The sequence below is a fragment of the Gracilinanus agilis genome, chromosome 1, assembly GCF_016433145.1.
Source record: "Gracilinanus agilis isolate LMUSP501 chromosome 1, AgileGrace, whole genome shotgun sequence".
Classification (NCBI taxonomy): Eukaryota; Metazoa; Chordata; class Mammalia; order Didelphimorphia; family Didelphidae; genus Gracilinanus; species Gracilinanus agilis.
Window position 1 is genome coordinate 125,177,509 of NC_058130.1, and position 23,204 is coordinate 125,200,712.

Consider the following 23,204-nt stretch of genomic DNA (forward strand, 5'->3'; position numbering starts at 1 on the left):
GAAATTAAAGCCAAGTTATTTGGGAATTGCTAATTGCTCAGCTGCAGTGGATTGATTGGAGGGATTGCTACTGTTAAATCATCAACATTCTAAGTGTTAATAATTTTTTTTAATAAAGAGATAGTAAAAATGAATTGAGGCTCAACTAGTTAACTGTTTTATTCCTTTCTTTTTTTATTTTTCCTACCTTCTTCTGTCATTTACTTTTGACCTGAAAACGATCTCTGCAAGTTTTCCCTTAATTTAGGCTCTCAATCCCAACCTGTCATTTAAAGTTGAAGCATCTTCACCATTAGTAACAGAAACAAGAAGCACAAGTGAATCCACATACTCTGCTTAGATTTGTCTATATTTGAGGAGGAATGATTTGTTCAAATTTTCTCTGTAGAAAGGCTGTTAGGGTGATATCTTAAGAATCATTTTGACTCTTTTCTTGTGCTTTACTGTGGCCCAGATAAGATGCCATCTTATACATTTTTCCTTCAAGTTGGACTTAAATCACATAAAAACTCAAAACAGAATGCAGAGTATTTATGCTCAGAGCTTCAAGAAGATTAAATTATTTACAGTCAATTTCATGCTCTCAGCTTTTACTTTCAAATTACACAAGCGTAAAAGCTGTTTGGTTAATGCTACATATTTATGATATGTAACTAACTATGAGCTGGGCTACAAACTTAAAAAGATTGATTTGTTTTATCACTTATCTGCAGCCAAAATGTTCTTCTGAGCAGTAGCGCAGGGACCACTGAGAAGAAAACAGCTTCAGTAAAACGTTTGTGCTCACTTGGAGTCTGTCTGCACGCTTCTGAGAGTTCAGAGCGCCCCCCCCCCCCCCAGGCCAGGTGGAGATTAGGGTGTGTGGCACCAGACTAAGCCTTAAGTGCAGACACCACACAATATATGCAGTCGTGACATTTGTGTAGCGCTGCAGCCATCTTATTTTGATTCTCGCCATCCCAAGAGGAACCCCAGCCCAGTGAAGCTAAATGACTAGCTGAGACAGGATTGAAACCCAGATCTTTGACTCCTGGCCCAGTGCTTTTTAGTCTTGTTTGCAGACTTGTTCATTTAAGATGTGTTTTAAGTAAGAGCCCAGGGGTGGGGTGGGGGCCTGGCAAGGCCTGATAGTGCCTTCCATATACCTTTTAGCATATGACTAGCCCAAGGTCTTACAGCATGCCATAGGGAGGATTTGAACAGAGGTTTCCCCAACTCCAGATCCAGCTGACAATGTGACTTCATTTATGACCCAGATGTCAAACTAGAACTGCTAAAGGGATCCTCAGAATACCTTTGCTTTGAGTTACTTCTAGAAACACACTTATATAGAAATAGAGAGAATGTAATTTCTATAATCAGCTGTCAGATCAAGTCAAGTTCCCAGGATGGTTTTGTTTTTGTTAAGTATGCCCATTAGAAAATACACATTAAGGAAATTCTAATTTAAGAATGAATTTTATCTCAATTACTTTGTCTTTTTTTTGATAGGCTGTATATCTGTCATCTTAGGAGTGGACAAATGACAACATAAGATGTGGCTTAAACAGTGGGTCTGTTTTCTGTACAATAAGTCAGTCAAAAGGATAATTTAAATTTTTTTATTAAAGTATATATAACAAATTTATTACTGGAGAGAGAAAATAAACCTGTAAACTTTGCAGAATCTTTTCTTCAAGGCCTCCTAATTATAATTCATCAGTAAGAAATTTGCATCTTTTACTATGTAGAGACGTGGGGCTTCAGTTATTGCACATTCCAAAAAAACACATGAGCTGAAAAGTTCTATGAATTGTTACGCTCATCTTTTTCCCAGGGAAAGACCCTTTTCATGGAATACGGATTGTATTTGCTTTCATGGGATGTGTTGTGATGCCCAGCTCTTCCATCCCAGACAGTAAGTTGCCCTTTGTAGCAAAACTGAATTATTTTTTAAAAAGGTTTTAAATACTTATTTTGTCACTCACATGCAAGGTTCTGCCTGCCTATGAGGGTAGAGAAAAATATGAAAGATATTTGAAACTCAAAACTAGCACCACAGGACCCAAGGACCAATAAATCACTTAAATACCACCCAGCCAGGAATTTTATTATTTAATATTATTGCACTTGTGATATAAAAAGTAAAGCAACAGCAAATTACTGAACTCTAAAATAATTTCAAATATGTTTGATGTTTTCAGCTAAAAGGCTCCTAAATGGTCTTCAGCTTTCCCCTTAAGAAAAAACTACAAGAAAACCTAACCTTGCTAGTTTGCTTTTGCTCTAAGAGCTCTATTTCTGAGAGTAAGATGGATGCTTATAACCACACTACAAGAAGAGTGTCTTACAGGGTGGAAGGAATTTGGTCCACATCAATCAAATATTGTCATTACAAAAATAAATGGGGTTTTTTGTTTCTTGCTTTATAAAATAATGTTGCATTCCTCTGTTCAAATTGCACAGTACAAACAAGCTATCTAAGTTAATACTGTTGTAAGATAATTAGTATTACGTACATTGTGATAGATATAGGCTGGGATGAAAGTACCATAAAGCAACTAATAATTATGTAGACATGTTTCCATAGCATTATATAAAAAAAAATTGATTTCTTATCCTGAAATACATTATAAAATGCTTGTAAAGTGACAGTGAAGCAAGCGTTGTTTACATTACTGGTGCTAAGTAGCTATGATACAGGATTAGCAATTGTATTTACAAAAAAAATTCATTTTAATCCATTTACAAAAGCAATAAATAAGACCCTCCATGAATTTGCATAAAGCCTTTCCTCACTGGCTCCATGATCAAGGTATGAGACTACGTCTCTTATGCCACGTCCGTTGGAGAGAGGCTGTTTACTCCAAAGCAAGGTGCCCTTCCTGCATGTCATGGGTACAGAGTAATGTAATACTTTACAAACTATGATACAAAGCCTCAAGCAGAGAGAGAAGCAGCTCCTTTGAGAATATTTACAAATAAGGATTATTCACACAAAGATACACTTTTTTTAGTACAAAATATTTTTGTGGTATCCCCACAGCATAATTCATGAGTGAGTACCCTTTAGAGGAACTGGGGTTCATCAGCCTACAGCTAGGTAAAACAGGAATAAAACTTAAGAAGGAACTTAGTATACTCGGCCAAGTCCTTTGTGGTGTCTCCATGAGCTCTGGTACATAATTCACTTGTGTGTAGGGTCCTACACAAAGTGTATCAGGTAGCTAAATTCACAGCAGCCAGTGTTAATGGATCACACTGTGCACTGTGAATGGTTGTGGAAACAACCACTTGCTGTAAGAACAGCAGGAAAAAGTTTAGGCTGATGGAGAACCACCTAAGGGTTTATTATTGATAGTTCTAAATCCTTAAAAATAAAACCAGGTATTCTCATGTACATCTGTACAATAATCTTTATTACTTTTGCAGCTTAAAAAAAGCCTTTTTTTTAAATGAAAGAACATTTATTTGAAATCATTTTGTTTATGGATTCAAACAAATTTCTTTGAGGGAGGGAAAAGTCAGTTAAAAAAGTAGTTTGAATAGATTTCTCCCCTTTAAAGCATCTGTCTTGTTCACAGTGTACTCAGTCGCACTCTGCTAATACTGCCTGCGGTGACAGAAAACCACTTCTGTTAGGAGACCGTACAGTCGTAGGTCCCATCCTGAAAAGATTCTTCTTCTGGGGATCCAGCCATGGTGCCTTCAGTCCAGCTTGCAGTGCTGCTGCTGCCAGCCTCACCTGAAGGGCTGCTGCTGTGGCAAGCAGAGTTTCTGCTCTCCTCGGCTCTGGGGCTGGCAGCCTGTTCGGGAGTCTTGCTCACTGGCTGAAAGGCTTCAGGCTGGATCTGCTCTTCTGTGATGTCGCTCAGTCTCTGGAATTGTGGCTTAATGATATTTAAAAATGGCTTGTATCCAGGGCTAAAGGGAGACAAAGAAATTCAATATTGGTCTGCTAATATTAAAATGATTAGTACGGATAATTAATATGGTGCCACATCACAAGGCTCCTATAAATACAACTTCTTTGTCTTCTGAAATAAAGAAGTGTGAGTGTGCACTTCACAGTCTTGTGTCAGTTACTTCTGTACTCGTATTTCCTTCCTCATTAGATGGTAAGCTCCTTCAGAGAAAGTTCTCTATTTCTTTTTTTTAATTTCTTTTTATTTTATTAATTATGAAAAATTTTCCATGGTTACATGATTCATGATCTTCCCCCCATTCCCCATAGCCAACACACAATTCCACTGGGTTTTACATGTGTCATTGATCAAGACCTATTTCTATATTATTCATATTTGCACTAGGGTGATCGTAGAGTCTACATCCCCAATCATATCCCCATCAACCCATGTGATCAAGCAGTTGTTTTCCTTTTGTGTTTCTATTCCCACAGTTCTTTCTCTGAATGTGGATAGTGTTCTTTCTCATAAGTCCCTCAGAATAGCACTATATTTCTAACATAATAGCCTGAACATGTAGACATTTAAAAAATGTTTGTTGAATTGAGATTAATTTTGCTAGTAGTGGTTCTAGTTGATAAATGATCAAAGGATATGAACAAGAGTAGTCACATGAAAAATACTCTAAATTACTACTGATTAGAGAAATGCACATTAAAACAACCCTGAAGTACCACCTCACACTTGTCAGGCAACATTACAGAAAAGGAAGACGATGGAAGGCAGGTGGAAGAATAAGGACAGTCATGTACTGTTATCCAAGCCATGCTGGAGAACACATTTGGAACTAATCACAAAGGGCTATGAAACTTTCCATATCTTTTGACTCCATTCAAAGAGAACAAAGAAAAGGGGGGAAAGGGCCTAATATGTACAAAAAACATGTATAGCAGCTCTTTTTGTGCTGACAAAGAACCAGAAATTGAGGGGATGGCTATCCGGTCTGGGAATGGCTGAACAAGCTGTGGTATGTGACTGTAATAGAATATTACTCTGCTATAAGAAATGATGAGCAGATAAAGTTTCAGACAAACCTGGGAAGACTTCTATGAACTGATACAAAGTGAAGTGAGCAGAACCAAGAGAACAATGTACACATACACAGCAATAGGGTGATGACAACCAACTGTGAAAAACTCAGCTGGTCTGCTCAAGTCAATGCCAAAAGACATGAAAAATGCTATGTGCCTCCAGAATATGTGCTGAGGGACTGAGTACGGAGTGAAGCAAACTTTTTTAACTTTCTTGATATTTTTCTTTTTTTGGTCTGTGTTTTCTTTTCCAATTTCCTAATATGGAAATGTCTTGCATGACTTCACACATATATAATTCACATTATAAAATACTCCTTCTCAAGGATGGGATGGGGCAGGAATTTGGAAGTCAACATTTTAAAAAAAATAAAAGTTAATTTTTTGACATGCAATTTGCAACTATTTAACAAAATAAATAAAAATATATCTAAAAATGAATAGTGGTCCATCTCTCCACAGCTTTATATGATATGCCCCAGTTCTTTACACTCTCTAAAAACTGCTGGTAGTAATGCTAACCAAAAATTGAATTTATGATTAATTGCTATGAAACGCTTCACCTGGGATAATTTCCCCACCTTTTAAAAATATAAGTTCTTGATTTTAGTTTCTTTTCATGAAATGTAACTATAGCTCTTAAGATTCTCTATTTAAAAATAAACAAAGCAAAATACATTAACAAGAATTCAGTGTCAGTTCTTCAGGATAAAGATTTCCCCTATCTAATGTCAGAGAGATGCTATATTTAAAAAAAAAAAAAAGAAAGAAAATGGAGCTATAATTAGCTTTTACAATAAAATAAAATAACAGAACTAGAAAAATAGCTAAGAATTGTCTTAAGAGATTTCATAGACAAGAAAGCCCAGTGGAAGCTGTCACTTACCAATCTGTTGAAGCCCATCTATCTATAGCATGTAGCCCAGTTTTTATGTTCTGTAACATCTCTCCATCTACTTCTGAAGATTGCATCAGACCAAACACCTGATTAATTATAGAAGGTTCTCGAAGAATAAGGCCTATAACGATACACCAGTCCAGACATCCTGCTTCCATGAAGATATGTAGCAAATACCTGTACAAAATTAAAAGTGTATTATAGCAGGGAGGGTCTACAAACAGTGAAAAACAAATGACACCAGGGAAAGAGCTACTCATTTTTATCTATTGTTAACAATATGCTTCTTTAAAAAATTTCTCTGCTCTTAAATATGAGACTGTAAGACTATAATTAAATATCCAAGTACTCCAAGTATTATTTTATAAGATTTATTAATAATAATAATTCAAGGTAAAGGGAAGTAAAGTGAGAGAGAGAGAAAAAGTGTTTTCCCAGCCACGTTAGCAGTAAAAGACCCCTCGGTCGTCGCTACACGTAAGCATGAGAGGAAAGGAGTTCTGGGGAACGTAGCCCTGGGGTACAAAATTCTAACTACATAAGACTCACCGGAGCTGCACCTGGGATTTATGTGGTCCTTTACTGGCCAACTCCATAGAGATGTGTTCTAGCTCGGATTGTGTTAAACTTAGAGTAGAGAAATTTTCATCCACCATCATCCAGTCACCGTCCACTATTGAGCTGGTTTCAGTCAGGTCTGTGGCCGAACCAATACTGCATTCATCCCCTAGTAAGGAATTTACAATATAGTTTTCTGCTAGTCCCACTAAGATGACACTTCAAAAATCTTGAAACTGATATAAAATTACTTGATGGAAAATGAATTCTCTCAAACACTGACAGACTGAAAACCAAGGCAATAAAGAATAGTTTTTATTTCTATAGTATTTTTAAAGTTTACTTTCTATACACTAACACTGAAGTAGGTGGTACAAGTATAATCATTTACTTTTGTGACAGCTAGTTAAGCCCAAGTGTCTCTATGCTTATGTAAATTGTTTTGAAACTGCCTAGGGCTTGAGCTTACTCACCTTTGTGTAATACAGAAAAAAATGGACAAAAGTAACTAATGTTATTCATAGTGAAGACACTGGTATGTACCAATAATACTTAAGTTTCTGAATTCCGGTATAATCATGATTTCTGTTCTTTAACATTTCCTACATCCACTTTCTAGGCTGTATAAAGAGCATTTTCATTGAAAATACTAGAGAAGAGCCAATATCAATGCATTTGTCTGATTAATATTGCTTGTTTGGAAATGTCACCTAAACATGTTTTCACAAGCTTATAGGTAAGTCAGTCCTCCTATCAAAAATCCAAATTATAAACCTATTTTCATGGTTCCTAAAAATCTACTTTTTTATCATATGGCAATGATGATTGTAAAATGATGTATACCTTTATTTAATAAAGGTGACAGGAAGGCATCTTGTGTTTGTGGTCCATGGGATGATGCTGTATCTATCTCTTGGTGCGTGGAACCAATGCTGCCGAGCCAACTCTGACTTCTTGGGGGGGCAGCCGGCACTCCAACATCCGTTTCAAGGTTTAAAAAAGGGTCAGCTGACTGAGACTTTAATAATGGTTCTCCCCCACCTGCATAGAGACAATGAAAAAGGATTCACACTGCTTTCTTCCAGAACAAATATTTAGATGCTAGTATATAATTATAAAGAGTTACTCTTTTAATTCCTTCCCAACACCTTATAATGCCTCACACACGAGTTTTGTTGAACAGGCAAACTTGTATGCAAAGGTCCACATAAAAGATCTGATCCCCACCCCCCTCCTCCCAAAACCAGCCTGACACCTCACAAAAAAAAGTTAATTTAATTTTTATTAAGGCCATACCAGGGAGTATTAACAATGACCGTGACCAAAATATCAGACCGTATATGTCATCAATCAAAATAAGCAAAAGACTACATATAGTTCTTGCTTTATATAACGCAAGTCTGAATCAACAACTGGCAGGTGGAAGTACTATTGCTGCCCCCTAATGTAATTCCTCCTCAAAATTCCCCCCAGTATTTTCGCCCTCTCGGACGCTCCTATCAGGCTGTGGATGTCAGACTACAGACTTTGCTCCTCACGGACGACCCTGAATGCCCAACCGCGGACAGCACCGGGTGCCGAGTTCTCTACACTTACAGGACATGGTACAGGGAGGCGAGGCGGTAACTGGTGGTCGCGTGTGACCTCTAAGGCAGACACGTCGTGGGGGCGGCACGGTCGCCCCTACATGGTGTCTGTAAAATAGGCCTAAAAGCGATTTCCCATCTTATCAGAGCTCAGCCAAGGAGGACTCAGTGAACAAATCTTCCCAGACATCCACCAGCAGCCCCATGTTTGTGGTACAAGAAGCCGCTGTTACCTATTCGGTATTTTCCGTTCTTGAATGGTGAACTGATAGAAGAAATGGGGATGACTGGAAATGGCCACAGGAAATCTTTGTGGAGTCTCTTCAGGGCAACGACAAAATCCTCCACCCGAGCAGCCCTGGTGCGCTCCTTGCACAGCCAGCCGATGAGCTCGAAGCCCAACTGGGCGGCAAAGCAGCCGAGGTCTTTCAGCCGCACTTCTTCCAAGAGGCGTCGCGCGTGCCTCCAGAGCATCATGTCAATGTACATATTTTCGGCAGAGTCACTGTCTTTGCTCCACCTGAAGATGGAGAGAGAAGAAAGTGTAGCACCATTTTACAGGAGGCTTTGGCGGAAGTCCAAGACACGGAGGTCAATGATTTCCTCAGTGGCTCAGCATCAGAACTAGTCCGACAGGTAATGAACTTCTTGTGCGTCTGCCTGTTTTAGAGGCTGGCTCTTTCCATCTCATCCAGGCTGCCCATGTGCTGCTCCTAGGTCTGACTCCACTGACCTCCATTTTCCAACCAGGGCCCCATTTCTCCCTGACTCTGCTAGCCTTTGCCTGTCCAACAGCTAGGATTGCCAGTGTGTACCACACGACACAGTCCAAGGTACCGACTCTGCTAGATCCTCCTTCCTGATTCCACACATCACTTAGGAGGCTGGATGACACTTTGGCCACAGATGATAATTTGACCTCTGACATTAGCATTACTGTATTCTTTAAGTTCAGAATAAATGTCAAAACAAAGTTTAGAGGCCACTTACAGATGAAAAAGAGAAAGACAACAATAGACAATGACACACTGGGGTCAAAATATGGGAAAGACAGCCATAGATTTAGCATCAGGAGCTATAAAGCTATTATTTACAAAGAACTAATATTTGACAATAGATGTCAATTTTTTTGGTCTTACTATGGACCAGGCACTATACAGATAAAGTTACTGGAGAGTTGGAAGAGGTCTTAGAAGTCATCAAGGCCCCAATAAACCAGACCTGTCCAGAATCCCACAGGTTAGTAACACATCTGGGAATTCAAACTCTGGTCTTTTGACCCGAGACCAGCTTTCTTTTCTCTATGCTATTTCTTACTTTTTAGAAAAAACGGAAACAAATCCCATGTTTCCTATGTGTAAAGGTGAGATGCTACTTGTAAACACAAAAAACATATTAAAGGTAGGAGGATTTGAAAAGGTTTTAATAAGATTAAGGGAAAAAAGATCATCAAAAGACTACATGATACAGAAAACAGAATTGTGGACTCCACAGAGTGAACTGTAAAGGATGGCCTGATAATTTGGGAACACTGTTCAGATCTAGTTTGGGGGCTCTCTATGCTTCCTGTTTCTCCATTGAGGAGAAGGGGAAGGTGATAATTTCCTCCTCCTGAGGATCCTGAGCAATCAAAAGTATAAAGAAGCTTTTTTTGTGGGGTGGGGGGCAGTAAAACTACTTGCCAAGAGAAAAGAATAGAGATTATTTGTCCATTTTAACAATCCATTTTCTTTCTAACCACACTTTCTCCCTCCAAAGAAAAATAATCACCATCACCAGCACAACTTTTAATTCTGTTTTCTCACTTGCTCTTCTCATTTTTTAGCAAACAGGACTACTCAAGGAGTTAGCTGAGGAGTGTTAAGGGGCAAAGATACCAGATAAGGAAGGAGGAAAATGGGGAAAAAGGGAAAGGAAGTCTAACTATTTTACTTTAGAGGGCATCTGGAATAAGGAAATGAAAAATCCTCAGGTGATATTTAGTTATCAAAATCCATAGAGGCACCTCCCTACCATATATAAAGATAGCTGCATAGGATTACTGGGTAATAAACAGTAAAATATTTTCATTAGAAGCAATAAGGTGTCACAATGAATGGAACTCTAGGCCTGGAGTCAGGAAAACCTGACTTCGAATTGGGCCCCAGATATTTACTTAGCTATGGGGCCTTGGCCAAGTCACTTAACCTGTCTGCCTCAGTTTCTTTGACTGTAAAACAGGGATAACAGCACCTACCTCACAAGCTTCTTGGAAGGGAAGATCACATAATATTTGTAAAGTCGTTAGCAAGGAGCCTGACACATAATAGGGACTTAATGGATGCTTTTATTAATTTCCTTTTTCTTTCTAATTCTTCACTTCTGTTGACTCCCCTCTTCCTCTTACCTCTTCCCAGAAGGACCAGAGGGCATACTGAGGGTTTTTTGCAAGTTCAATTTGCTTGCAGGCAAAGTTTCAGTTGACTGTGATAAACTGATGCTTCGGTTCCTGAAGAACTCAAATCCACCACTTGAACTGGGTTCCTAATGGAAATGTCCACAGGACAAAGAAAATGAGCTTGTAAGAGGCGATGCCAATCAATAAAAGCCAAGTGCTAATGGGTGATCTGAAATGGTACCATTTTGCTTTCAAACCTGAGTAGTAGGTGTTGGTGGAGGTGTCTCAGATTCTCCAGAGCCAATGGCTTTAAGAAATCGAATCATATGTCGACAGAGGTCCCACTTTCCTTGCTCCAAAGCAGTGTTGAAGAGTAGAGTGGCATGCTGTCTGCTCACTGTTGGGACTTCCATATTCTAGAAGCAACAATGGTGGCCCAAAAGAAAATAAAAATAGGGTCACTCAGATACCACTGCTTTTTGAAAATTACTCCCCCATCACCAATCAGTCATAATAGTGGATGACAAAAAGGACAATGGAAATCCACTGTGGGTGTAAGTAGATTAGAGCATATTATAAACAATGCCACACATTAAAAGTGATCAAAGAATCTATAATCAGAAAAGGAGGCAAGTTGGTCATGTAGTGAGAGCATGGGCTAAGGATAAAGAAGAACATGGGTGCTGAACTGGTTCCAAAAGAATATCAAAAGACCAAAGTAAAGCTTCTTGGGTGCCAGGTAGAGCTACTGTAGAAGACTTATGGGAGTACAAGGATCTCAGAAAAACTCAGAAAGTCATAGATGGATTGTCATATATACCACTGGAGGAACATCCAATGTGACTGGCCTCCCCCCCCCCAAGATTCCCCAAACCTAGAATAAGCAGTTCTAGATGGCTGGTTTCTTAGTGGGGTTAAAATTAAAATCTATAAATAGTAAAAACTACTTAATCTTATGAGAAGGTGAGAAAATTAATCTACTGGTGTAAGTAGAATAAAAATAATATCATAAAACCTTATATTGCTAGTGTAAGGATAATCTAGTAGCTTTCCATAGTTTCTATGAAATAACTGATATTTGGAAGTAGTGAATCAATATATTTATTGTTTACATGCATACATCCTCAATTATTATATAAGTACCTAATAAGTTTAAACCCTGACTTTGCTCACCTCCTTCTTGTAAGGTGCCAAGAGATCAAATTTAATTTCAATCATTTTAGACTCCTCCATATAGCTTTATCTCTCCAACCTGTTGGCAAACTTTGTTTCTACTTTGAGTACATTTCTAGTATACATGTACTCTCCATTCATTCTGCAGTTCCTTTTTAAATGATGTCCCTTCCCTAAGTTAGGTCTCTCACTCCAATATAGCTGACATTCAGGAGCTAAAGTGATTTTTCTAAAGCACAGGTCTGACTCTGTCATCCATGTGCTCAAATGTAATGGATCCTTATTACCTCCAGGTTCAAATACAAAGTCATCTGGCACTTAAACTGCTTACTAATCTGGACCCTTCCTACCTTCCTGTCTTCTTGTCTTCTTACACTTTACTCTTTAATGCATTCTAGAACCTGGCTACACCAGCCTACTTACTCTATTATAATATCCTGTACATCCCTGTGCTTCCATGTCCAACTATTTCCTAGGACTGCAATGAGATCCCTCTTTATCTCCATGTCCTGGTTTCCTTAGCTCTCTTTAAGACTTGGCTCAAATACCACCTTCTGTTGGAGGCCTTTCCTGGACCCCCTATCTGCTTTCTTCTGATATCACCTCCCATTTATACTATATATCCTGGTTAGTTATTTGTATATTGTTTTCCCCCACCAGAATGTGAGCTCCTTGAGGGCAGATACAGTTTTTGCCTTTCACTGTATCTTCAGCATTTAGCACAATGCCTGACACAGTAATTGCTTAATAAATGCTCATTAATGTTTCAAAGTCTATTACAGAAAGACCAACGACCCAAATTCTGATAGGTGGCTGAAGAACTTAGAATGAATGACAGATTTATCATAAGGTAGCTAACTTGGGATCAGCAGCTAGAAGGGATCAGAGATGTTCTATTCCAGCGGTTCTTAAAGTATGGTCTAAAGAAGATCCCAAGAGGTCTCTGAGACTAAAAGGGTCAGTGAAGTAAAGACTTTTCAGAATATACTAAGAATTAATTTGTAAAACAGTGAACACACGACACATATAAACCCCATGTAAACAAATGTTCTTTTTTTGGGGGGGTGCAAAGGGTACTGGGACCAGAAAGTCTGAGGGCCGACCCTTCATTTTATACATGATGAATCGGATGCCCAGAGTGGTTGAGTGATTAAGCAAATAATGAAATCAAGTTAGAGTTCAGTTCCCAATTCCAGGTCAGTGTTCTTTTCACTATACCATGTTTTAACTTTTATCTCCTTTTTATTTAAAATGTAATTCTCTTTTCTCTGGTTACACCAGTGTTTGGAAAGGTTAGCATTCCCTTTGGGATCTTGCTTCTGACATAACATCTTGCAGTAGTCAAATGATGTGGGATTTCATTGTTGCCCAGATCTTCAAGAGGACAATTTTTTCCCCTCACAGTAGAAGATATCTGGAGAACAGGTTTCAAGGCAGAACTGAGTGGAATCTTTGGCCAAACACTACATTACATTCTTAGTAATATAAAAAGCCCTATAATTTTTAGGTGGGGTAGAGGGATAAGGTTATAGAGAAGATCATGACAATTATATAGGTCATTATATGGTACTTGGGAGATGAAGTGGAAAAGACCAAGGGCCTTTGTAGCTAGAAGACCTGAGGCTTCCCACTCTGGGGAAGACTGACTTAACATTTTAAAACACTTCAGTTTCTTTCATCTCTAAAATAAGGATCCTAATACCTATATCTTACAATGTCAAAAGTTCTTTGTTACCTATTAAGCACTATGCGGAGAAGCAATTGTTATTTTTTTTAAGTTGTTGTTTTTTCTAAATTTCTATTTATTTTTTTTAACCCTTTACCTTCCATCTTAGAATCAATGCTGTCTATTGGTTCTAAGGCAGAAGAGTGGTAAGGGCTAGGCAATGGGGGTTAAGTGACTTGCCCAGGGTCATACAGCTGAGAAGTGTCTGAGGCCAGATTTGAACCCAGAACCTTCCCTCTTTGGGTCTGGCTCTCAATCCACTGAGCTACCCAGCTGCCCCCTGTTATTTTTTTTACTGCATCTGGACCATGGGTTTATACCAAAGGCACACCTTCAGCAGCTCACAGTCTAAGACAGGCTGTGCAGAAGCCAAGAGGTAAATAAATCCCTTGCCCTGGGTCACACACACAATATGTAGCAAAGGCAGGCTAGAGCTCTCACCTTCCTAACTACAAGGCCAGCTTTCTATCCATTCCACCAGGATTCTTTTCATTGGAGAACAAGTTTGGTGCCAGCATCTCCTGTAATGCCAGCTCACATATTAAAATTTCTTCAGCTAAAAAGCTTATAGTTGCACACTGGTTTTGAACTAGGAGCATTCAGGGACGTGAGCTACCACTTTCCCCAGACACTTCCCCTCCTTCTTTGATGTTCTTAGCAACTGAGTCACTTAGATACACCAGTAGCAATAATGGAATAGGACTCTGGCTGTATTGTGTAGCTTTTTCAGAACTGGGGCCATAATTGAGAGATGGCTAGGGTCATTCATATTGTGCTGCTAGAGATGAAACTTGTCAACCCACACGAGCATTTGCCAGGATTGTTTTCACGTTTATTCTATATAACTAAAATCATGGGTTTGAGCTTCCATGGTTTATCTCCCAGGTATACCACAGGCCTTGTTTATTATAGATAGCCAAATATATGGTGTACCTATCGTCAGTTAAGAAGGCAAAACTACCTTAGAATTAGAGAATCTTGGAGTTGTAAAGAACTTTAAAGGTCACCTATTCTAACCTTTCTTCTAAAATTTAGACCATTTTAGTTTGAAATAATATTGAATCTTGTAATTGGGGAAGCTCCGCTATAACCACTGTTATTTTGCAAAATAGTATTCTTTCTGCCCATTACTTTACTGTATTAGTGCTGTAAAAAGGGGTTGAAAACCCCAGTGAAATTGCTTTGCAACACTCAAACACATTGTTCACACCCTCAAATGACACTGGTGTTCTTTTCAGTTAAAGCACTATTATAATTGTAACAGGTGTGACTATATCTTAAACTCTGTGCCCAAACTTTGTGCATGTTGATTCTTGCAATGACTTTAGAAAATACTGTTACCTGTAAGATAATTAGGTATGATGCCGCTGTGTCCAAATCCTGTGCCATCAAACATTCCTCAAATAAATCCTTCGGGTTCCCAACAGCTGCAAAAAGATAATTCCATAGGGCATACTCAGTCTTCCTGGCACAGTGAACAACTGTCTGCAGGAAGAGGGGGAACTCAGTGATGAACTTTGCTACAGTGGGAAGCAAAGGGTCGGGAATAGGCTCCCGTGAGGTAGCTTCTTCTTCCAACACTTCATGGAGCATCAATTCCAGCACGTGAGGGAAGTAAGGTAAAGCGGCACAAGACTGGGCCAAAAGCAAGGCTTGTTCACCAAGGTTCCTGACCAAAAGCTGGCGCAGAATGTGATGGAGGTAGATCTGGGAGGTCCTTTCCACAACACAGAAAGGAAAAAGTACCTCCAACTGTTCCTTAGCATTGCCACGGGTATATAAACAGTCATAGAGCAAAGTGTCATTGACAGCACCAAGGACCAATGCATCTTCAAACAGAACAGCCAAGGGGTAAATGTTGATGTGGAAAGGAAGCATGATTCGTCGAGACAGAAAGGAATGTGGTTTTCGATGATCTCGAGGAAAAAGAGGAAGCCATACTTTCATTCCTGCCCCACCACAGCTCAGCCAGAGTGCCTCTAGGAGATGGCGTTTCTGTTTATTGGCTCGACAGGTTGTCCAGACATTTTCAACAGACTGGGCTAGTACAACAGGAGGACAGAATGGCAGCTGGAGAATGAGAAATGTAAAATATCAGCTTTTATTAATATTTTAAAAATGCAAATTGACTATTTTGCCTTTTGCCACTAATTTAAAAAAAGTCATGTTCTCTTGTTTCAAGTACAGCATGGCAACCTACTATGAAATGTTAAGAATACAGTATAATCTCAGGGCTAGTATTCATTCCACTATTTGAAAATACTTATCATTTAACTGGCAGGTTAAGTTTAAAAAGTTAAAAACCACTTTTAAAGACACTTGAAAGGTTTCTCAATTGATACTGGCTGTGTCTGTTGACCATCAATTTTCTCTCCCTAGCCACTTCTCCTTTTCCACTTGAACATGGATAACTTTTAGTCAGAAATGATCTGAACCATCAAAGCTTTGGAAGCTCAGGACATAGATCAGTGATTCCCAAAGTGGGCACTATGGTGCTACAGCAATCCAGAAGAGCGGTAATGGCCACAGGTGCATTTATCTTTCCTATTAATTGCTATTAAGAGTTAAAAAAATTAATTTCCGGGGGGCTAAGTAATATTTTTTCTGTAAAGGGGGCAGTAGGCCAAAAAAGTATGGGAACCATTGTTATAGATTAAGGAATTACAAAACTCACCGTCTTCTAACACTCAAAAACTGTCACTCTCTAGGCTGGAAAATTGAAGATAACTTAGTTAACAGAGGAAATGTTGGTAAGGTGACAGAATTCAGGGAATCTTAGAAGTCACAGATATTGGGGCATATAGTTCAACACCTTCACTTTAGAGAGGAGAAAAGTGAGGTCTATAAGTTAAATGACTTGCTCTAGGTCGAAGTAGCAGAATCAGAATATGAATCAGGTATTCTGGTCCCAAACTACAATGGCTTTTAAAAAAAATTATACCACACTTCTCTTTGGTTCCTTCATTCTTTTGCACATTTCCTTTAACTCTTACAAAGAGTTCTTTATTTTACTCACAAGTTTCCTTTGGTTGGGGCTATTGTCCTTCTCCCGGATTTGAGGGCCAGAGCGATCCCTCTGCATCATGATGAGCTGTCCTGCCAAATTTAGCATGATGCTTTCTGCATCACAGGCCTGAGGAAGAAAAATTAACGTGTTTTTGTCATTATGTTTAAGAAGTCTCCTCAAGTTTACCATCCATTCTAGAGCATTATGCATAATTTTTTTTTAGTTTAAAATTTTAACTAAAAGTACAGATTTTCATATTTGAAGCTGACAATGAACAACTGTTTACTCAGGTTTCGAACACTTTTGCTGGGCATTTGCCATTGAAGCGTTTTACTAAACAATGAGATAAAACTAATGCACACGACACAAGTTAACTATGCACATGTTACAACAAGTTAACAAAACAATTCATATTATAACTGAATTTGTGGTGAATCTCTTCATTACCCAATTTGTTTCTCCGTACTAAGATATTATTGAATGACCAACTCTTTTTCTTTGCTATGGTCTTCCTTTACTGGTTTCTATGAAATTGCTCTCTCTTGTTATCTCTTCCAACCTATGTCGATTTTTCTTCCCTGGTTTGTATTTTACTGTTCTTGGCTCTCTTTTTTTTTCTTTATACTTTTATCCTAAAGTGATATTTTTCTCATAGATCAATTTTCACATTTGTACACATTGCTGAGTTTCCATTTCTGCTTCTAAGTCCTCTCCAGAGCTGAGAGTCTGTATGTTTCCAATTGTCTGCTGGACACTGCTACCTGTATATTCCCAGAGCACCTCAAATCATCTTCATAAAGCATTTGTCATCTTCCTTGATAAACCTGTTCTTCCTCCAAGCTTATCTATTTCTGTTAATAACAGTATCATTCTTGAAGTTTCAGAACTTTGTAGCATCTCTGACTCTTCTTATACCATAGATCTAATCAGCTGACAAATCCTACCACTTCGATGCTTTAGTAACCTTCCATTTCTAGTGTTTCTAGTCTTGTTTAGGCCTTTTCACTTGGACTAATGTAGCATCCTTGTGACACTGACACCCACACGGACGTACCCCTACCGGTTCAGGCTACACTTAGGAGTGTTGTGGACTGCGTGTGACCTACAGGTTATATGTCTGACATCTCCTCTTTAGCCTATTTGGCCAGTTCTATCATTCTATATGACGGCAAAGCTCTTTCTACCGCTTCTCCTCTATCCAGGCCTTTGCTCATGCCATCCTCCTCGCCAATCCCACTTACCTATACCTGTTGAAGTACCTGTCTTTAGGGCCCAATTCAGATGCTACTTCTTCCAAAGGGCCTCCCCTGAAGGTCCCTCCCCCTCAAGGTGAAAAGGTGAATGCACTCTCAGTTATTCTTATTTTTTCATTCTTGCCCTTCTCTTTGTTAGATATTCCCGTCCTATGCCATACTTAAATTTTGTGTACACAGTTGGTACTTAATCTTGCTGAACTGAATATTTGATAAACACTTTTCACAACCCAGAAGTAATAGATCAGGCCTAGTAAAGAAAAAAAATAGAAGAAATGGGAAGTGATGAAAGACTTGTTTTCATTTAATTATAAGCTCTTTCTGTTGATTTTCTGGTAATTGCTTAAGAATCTGGGAAAATGATCTGTCTCTCCTCTCTCTCTCTCTCTCTCTCTCTCTCACACACACACACACACACACGCACACGCGCACGTGCATGCGCGTATATGTGTTATATATAAATATCAGGTGAATAGCTAGATCCATTTAGCAATTTACTTGTGAGTGGGAGAGAGGGAGGGAGAAGACAGTGTTGCAGAGTTCACATGATTATGAACCAGTTTGAGGGAGAGTAACTTTCCCTAATAATAGGTATTAAAATGAGGAGACTGTTCCAGTGACTTTTGGGATTTGTGCTAGATTTTCTTCTGTCAGAGGACAAAAGATCTTGATAGATTGGAATGGTGTGCCTATTCTAACAAAATGAACTTTGATCAAAGGTCTTCGAGTCAGGAAACCAAATCCAAATCTTGTCTCAAAGACTCACTAACTGTGGTTCTGGGCAAATCACAGTCTTTCTGAATCTCAGTTTTCTCATCTGTAAAACAGAGATAAGAGCATTTACCTCACAGAGTTGTTGTGGGGATCAAATGACAACCTAAATAAAGTATTTTGCAACCTTAAAATGTATAAATGCTATAAATTATTGTTACTATTATTAGTAGATATGGCAGAACAATAATTTATTTATAAAAGGCTTAAGGATTTCTTTTAGCAGACTGAAAGCTACTAATTATGACTAATAGCTAGCAATGATATAGTGCTTTAAGGTTTGTAACATACTTCATTCAATCCTCAAAGGATAACAGTGTGGGGTGGCAGCCAAAAAAAGCTAATATGATATTAGGCTTAAGTTGCACTGGTCAAACTATGGGAACAAAATTAAGATAGTAAGGTCAGAGCATGGGTAATGAATAGGGATTACAAGAGAACCTGGAGGAAGTGGTGAGAATGATGAATTGGTTTTGGAAAAATAAAGAGGAAAAAGAGATGGATAGCCAATTTAGCAGAGCAAAAAAAATTCCTAGTTTAAGCTCATGGAGGTGGCATAATTATGGTTTAGGTAAATTGTGTAGTGGAGAAAGTGTTAAACTTGGGGTCTGACAAACATGGTTTTAAAACCTAACTTTAACATTAATTACGTGAGCCTGGGCCTCAGTTTTTCTTGTCTATAAATGGGAGATAATATATCACCTGCTTCATAAGGTTGTTTTGAATCTCAAGTTAAATATTTACAAAGTGTTTTCCAAAACTTGCACTCTATAATGTAAGATACTATTATTTTTTTTTATCATTTTGGTGGGTTTCAAAAAGACTTCCTGAGAGAAGTTGCTATCCTAATATTCCTTTATATTTAAGGTTCTATAGCCTATGTTACACAGGAAGGTAAAATAGCTGCTTCTTTTTAGTTGAACAAAAAGTTAAGATGATTTAAGTATTTTCTATAGGCTTGCATTTTGAAATCTTTATTTGTAATTTGAAGATTATGTTTTGTTAATGGCAGCAAAATTTTGATGTAGAATTCTACCTACCAGGTCAAGTCTTATTATTTATTAGGTACTAATTTTTTGTAGCTTGACAGTTGAGTTTTTTTAATCTTTTTTTTTCTTTGCATAACCTATACTGTCCATTGTTTTGGCCCCTTAAAGAGGATTCTTCTATAACTACTGGCCTAAATGGTCCTAAAATGCCATTAAAAACCTTCTCCATTTTCACAAGCTCCACTTGTTGTGTGTTTCTTTGTCACCTACAGAAACCTTTTTTTATTAGCCTTTATTATTGCTTGGTTAGGTGGTGTCTACTTGCCCTAAAACTTGTAGTTTTTTGACCCAAGAATGTTTATCAAGAGAACAAGCTTCTGTCTGAGAGGAAATTGGTACAGTGCTTTGCTAGTAGTTCATGTGCCTCTGTAAAGCATTTGAGCCAATAATTATGGATCTTATAAGGATCCACTAGTTTTCAGTTTTGTAGAGAAGCAGGAATGACTTTTGAGATTTAATTCTTCTGTCTATATAATGATATACAAGAATTCTGTAATTTTTTGATCCAACTAGTAGTTTAAAAAAAGTTGGCTTTTTTTTTTACCATATTGATGACCAAAACCTTTTCACATCCTCGTTTTTTATAGATTCTCTCATCTCTAATTTTCTTAATTTCTTAATCAATGGCAGTAAAATTTCCAATTGATGCTGAATTTTAATTTTGTTCCTTGTATTACTTTCATGATTTCTCACTTGACCTTTTGAGTTTTACTTTCAAATTGCTGGTTAACAGGGAGGGATGGACTAGAATTTCTGATGTTTTTGTTTTCCATATTCCTTCCTACACATTTCTTTTTTGTTTCCTTTAATTAAGTATTCAGGCTATGGCACTGTATATGTCAGGTAGAGTAATGTAATCTTCCAATGTCTTTCTGTAGACTTTCAATAACTCTCTCATGCAGTTTCTTCCATGGTCATCTTTGACTCTAGTCGCTGTGAAAATTCCTTGATAACTCTACTTTTCCTCCTATAGTTTCCAGCAGGGTGGTAGCCACCCCTCCTATACCACCATGTCTTGATGCAGAAATGATTTTATATTTTCTTTCAAGTACTGTGGGAGAATGAGTTTCATTCATGATGTAAGTTATAGTAGTAATTACGCTTTTGAATTACTTTCCCTTAGTAAAGGACCAACTGGACAGTCAGTTGGATTTGTACTATTAATCTCAAAAAGGCTTTTCAGGATGCAACCTACAAACGCCCACTTACTTTTCAAAAATCATTTTTGGGTATCAGAACTGCTTTTGTTATCAAATGAAATATTTCAATGACTTCAGGTTCTTCCAATTTTTTCCTCTTCAGATTACAGTAGTTCTTCAGTTTTATCTCCTATTTGGTTTAATCTAGGTTTACAGATTAAGTTACTTTTTTATGTTTGTCTTGCTTTAGTCAGCAGTATACTATTGTGAGACCTGTAATTGAAGGTACTGGCAACAAAAAACAATATGAAACCTTGTCCATTACTGGTGAGAGGTTTCTAGTTTTGTTATGACATAGTACCATAATGAAAATAGTGTTATTTAAGTAAAATCTAAGATGTGACCATCCCTTTGGGAGGTTGTTGTGAAAGAAAACTATGAGTCATAGGAGATGAATAGGTTGATGAAACAGGATGGGTCAGGATAACTCTTAACATGTTTGGTGGTCTGGCTTCCTATAATAGAGTAAAAGAATTAAATAAAGGAAAGAGAGACACTAGAATCAGGCACACTAACAAAAATAAGATATGATAGCTAATACCCTATTAGTAAAGAAGAGAGAAAAACCTGTAGAATTCATACATGAACTATCCGAGCAGAGAAATCAGAGGGTGAAGGTAGGGCCAAATAGCACACATCTCGAAAGCATCACTGTAATATAGGACAATACATAACATGATAATGGTAATCACAAAATTAATAAAGTAAATGAATGAATGAAATCACAAAATGATAATCACAATGATGATGAATCAATAATAAAAAGTTATAACCATGACAGATAATCCTTGCTTTTAGCTGCTCTACACATTAGACTGAAATCTACTTGCAACTTTCATACACCGGCACTGGTCTGTCTTCTATAATGTCTTGCAAGATATCTGAGAGAGCCATCAAATTTCTCTTCTTTAGGTTAAACATCTGAAATACTTTTACCCACTCCTTTTAAGTAATGATTTCCAAACCACTCCTTTGCCTTCCTAGTTATCTTATTAGGTTCCCCTTTGAAATGTGCCTCTCAGAACTGAATGCAGTACCCCAGATATGTGCCCAGGATGTAGCAGAATGACTCTTAGCATGACTCTGACACTGTTAATAATTCTACTGATGTGATCATAGTGCCAGCTTTTTTAGCAGCTATATCACACTTCTGGATCTTGTAAGCTTAAGGCTGTTTTAAAAGCTCAGGCAAATCTATTCTCCATTCATAAAATCATATAACCAAGTTCAAGAAGTTCCAATCATTCCAAGAGTTGGCTAATTCCCATCTGCAGTAACATCTTCAATTCTGGATTCCACATTTATTTATTTTTGGGAAGCATGCCCATTTTAAATTTTATTCCTTCCATGAATTTTCCCTTAGAGTATGTATTGTCTTTTTTCATAAGATGATGAATGTGGAAATATGCATTTTATGGTAACATATGCACAACCCATATCATGTAACCTCCCATCTTGGGGGGATAGGTAAGAGAAAATAGATGTCAAAATATTATTTTTAATTATATCAACATGTAATCTGTAAAACTAAACTAAAATAAAAATATTTAACCAGAACAATAATTCAAGATATTTAAAATCTCAAATTGGGGGTGGGGGGCACGGCAGCTCAGTAGCTCAGTGGATTGAGAGTCAGGCCTAGAGATGGGAGGTCCTAGGTTCAAATCTGGCCTCAAACACTTCCCAGCTTTGTGACCCTGGGCAAGTCACTTGACCCCCATTGCCTACCCTTGCCACTCTTCTGCCTTGGAGCCAATACAAAGTATTGACTCCAAGATGGAAGGTAAGGGTTTTATTAAAAAAAAAAAAATCTCAAATTCAAACTCTCAAGACTCTATAGATCAAAATATCAGGTTTTGCTTTAGGACATTTTGCAAATTTGTTATTTTACAATGAGAAGTTATAATTCTTTAGACCTTTGGATTCCACATTTAGGAGGAACAAATAAATGTAAGATGGTTTGGGGATATGGAGATGTTTAACTCAAACATGAAAATACTATGGGAGTTCTGATACATGCTATCAAATATGTGACAAGTGTCATGTGGAAGAAGATGACTGTTGTGTAGTGTAAAACAAGATCAATGAGCAGAAATAACAAGGGAAAGGAAAGGGAAATGGAACAAGTATTCATTAAGCACCTATTATATGTTAGGGACTGTGCCAAGTGCTTTACAAATATTCTCTCATTTGATCCTCCCAACAACCCAGAAAGGTAGGTTGATTATTGCCCCCATTTAACATATGAAGAAACTGAGGCAAACAGGTAAAGTGACTTATCTAAGGTCACAAAGCTAGTACTAGTCTGAGGTTGGATTTTTTTTTTTTTTAATATTTTTAAACCCTTAACTTCTGTGTATTAGTTCCTTGGTGGAAGAGTGGTAAGGGTAGGCAATGGGGGTCAAGTGACTTGCCCAAGGTCACACAGCTGGGAAGTGTCTGAGGCCAGATTTGAACCTAGGACCTCCTGTCTCTAGGCCTGGCTCTCAATCCACTGAGCTACCCAGCTGCCCCCCTGAGGTTGGATTTTGATATACTATAAGAACAAACTTTGTAATAGTTATGACAAGATTTATGTGAGCCTCAACTTACATTTCTACATTTACTCCTTTTGGTTCAATATTACAGCTTA

At 37.9% G+C, this 23,204-nt stretch overlaps 1 protein-coding gene across 2 annotated transcripts in view; it reads right to left on the reverse strand.

The window, feature by feature from the left end:
• Positions 1–1,625: 1,625 nt before the first annotated feature.
• Positions 1,626–23,204, reverse strand: part of RIC1 (RIC1 homolog, RAB6A GEF complex partner 1) — a 177,356-nt gene continuing 155,777 nt past the window's right edge. For both annotated transcript variants that reach the window (XM_044656642.1, XM_044656637.1), the window contains 9 exons: positions 16,310–16,426; positions 14,635–15,363; positions 10,652–10,810; positions 10,404–10,540; positions 8,251–8,537; positions 7,275–7,472; positions 6,423–6,600; positions 5,862–6,050; positions 1,626–3,903 (listed from right to left, as the gene is read on the reverse strand). In XM_044656642.1, the coding sequence (XP_044512577.1) occupies positions 3,618–3,903; positions 5,862–6,050; positions 6,423–6,600; positions 7,275–7,472; positions 8,251–8,537; positions 10,404–10,540; positions 10,652–10,810; positions 14,635–15,363; positions 16,310–16,426 (2,280 nt within the window). In that variant the 3' untranslated portion in view covers positions 1,626–3,617. The remainder of the gene's footprint in view (positions 3,904–5,861; positions 6,051–6,422; positions 6,601–7,274; positions 7,473–8,250; positions 8,538–10,403; positions 10,541–10,651; positions 10,811–14,634; positions 15,364–16,309; positions 16,427–23,204) is intronic.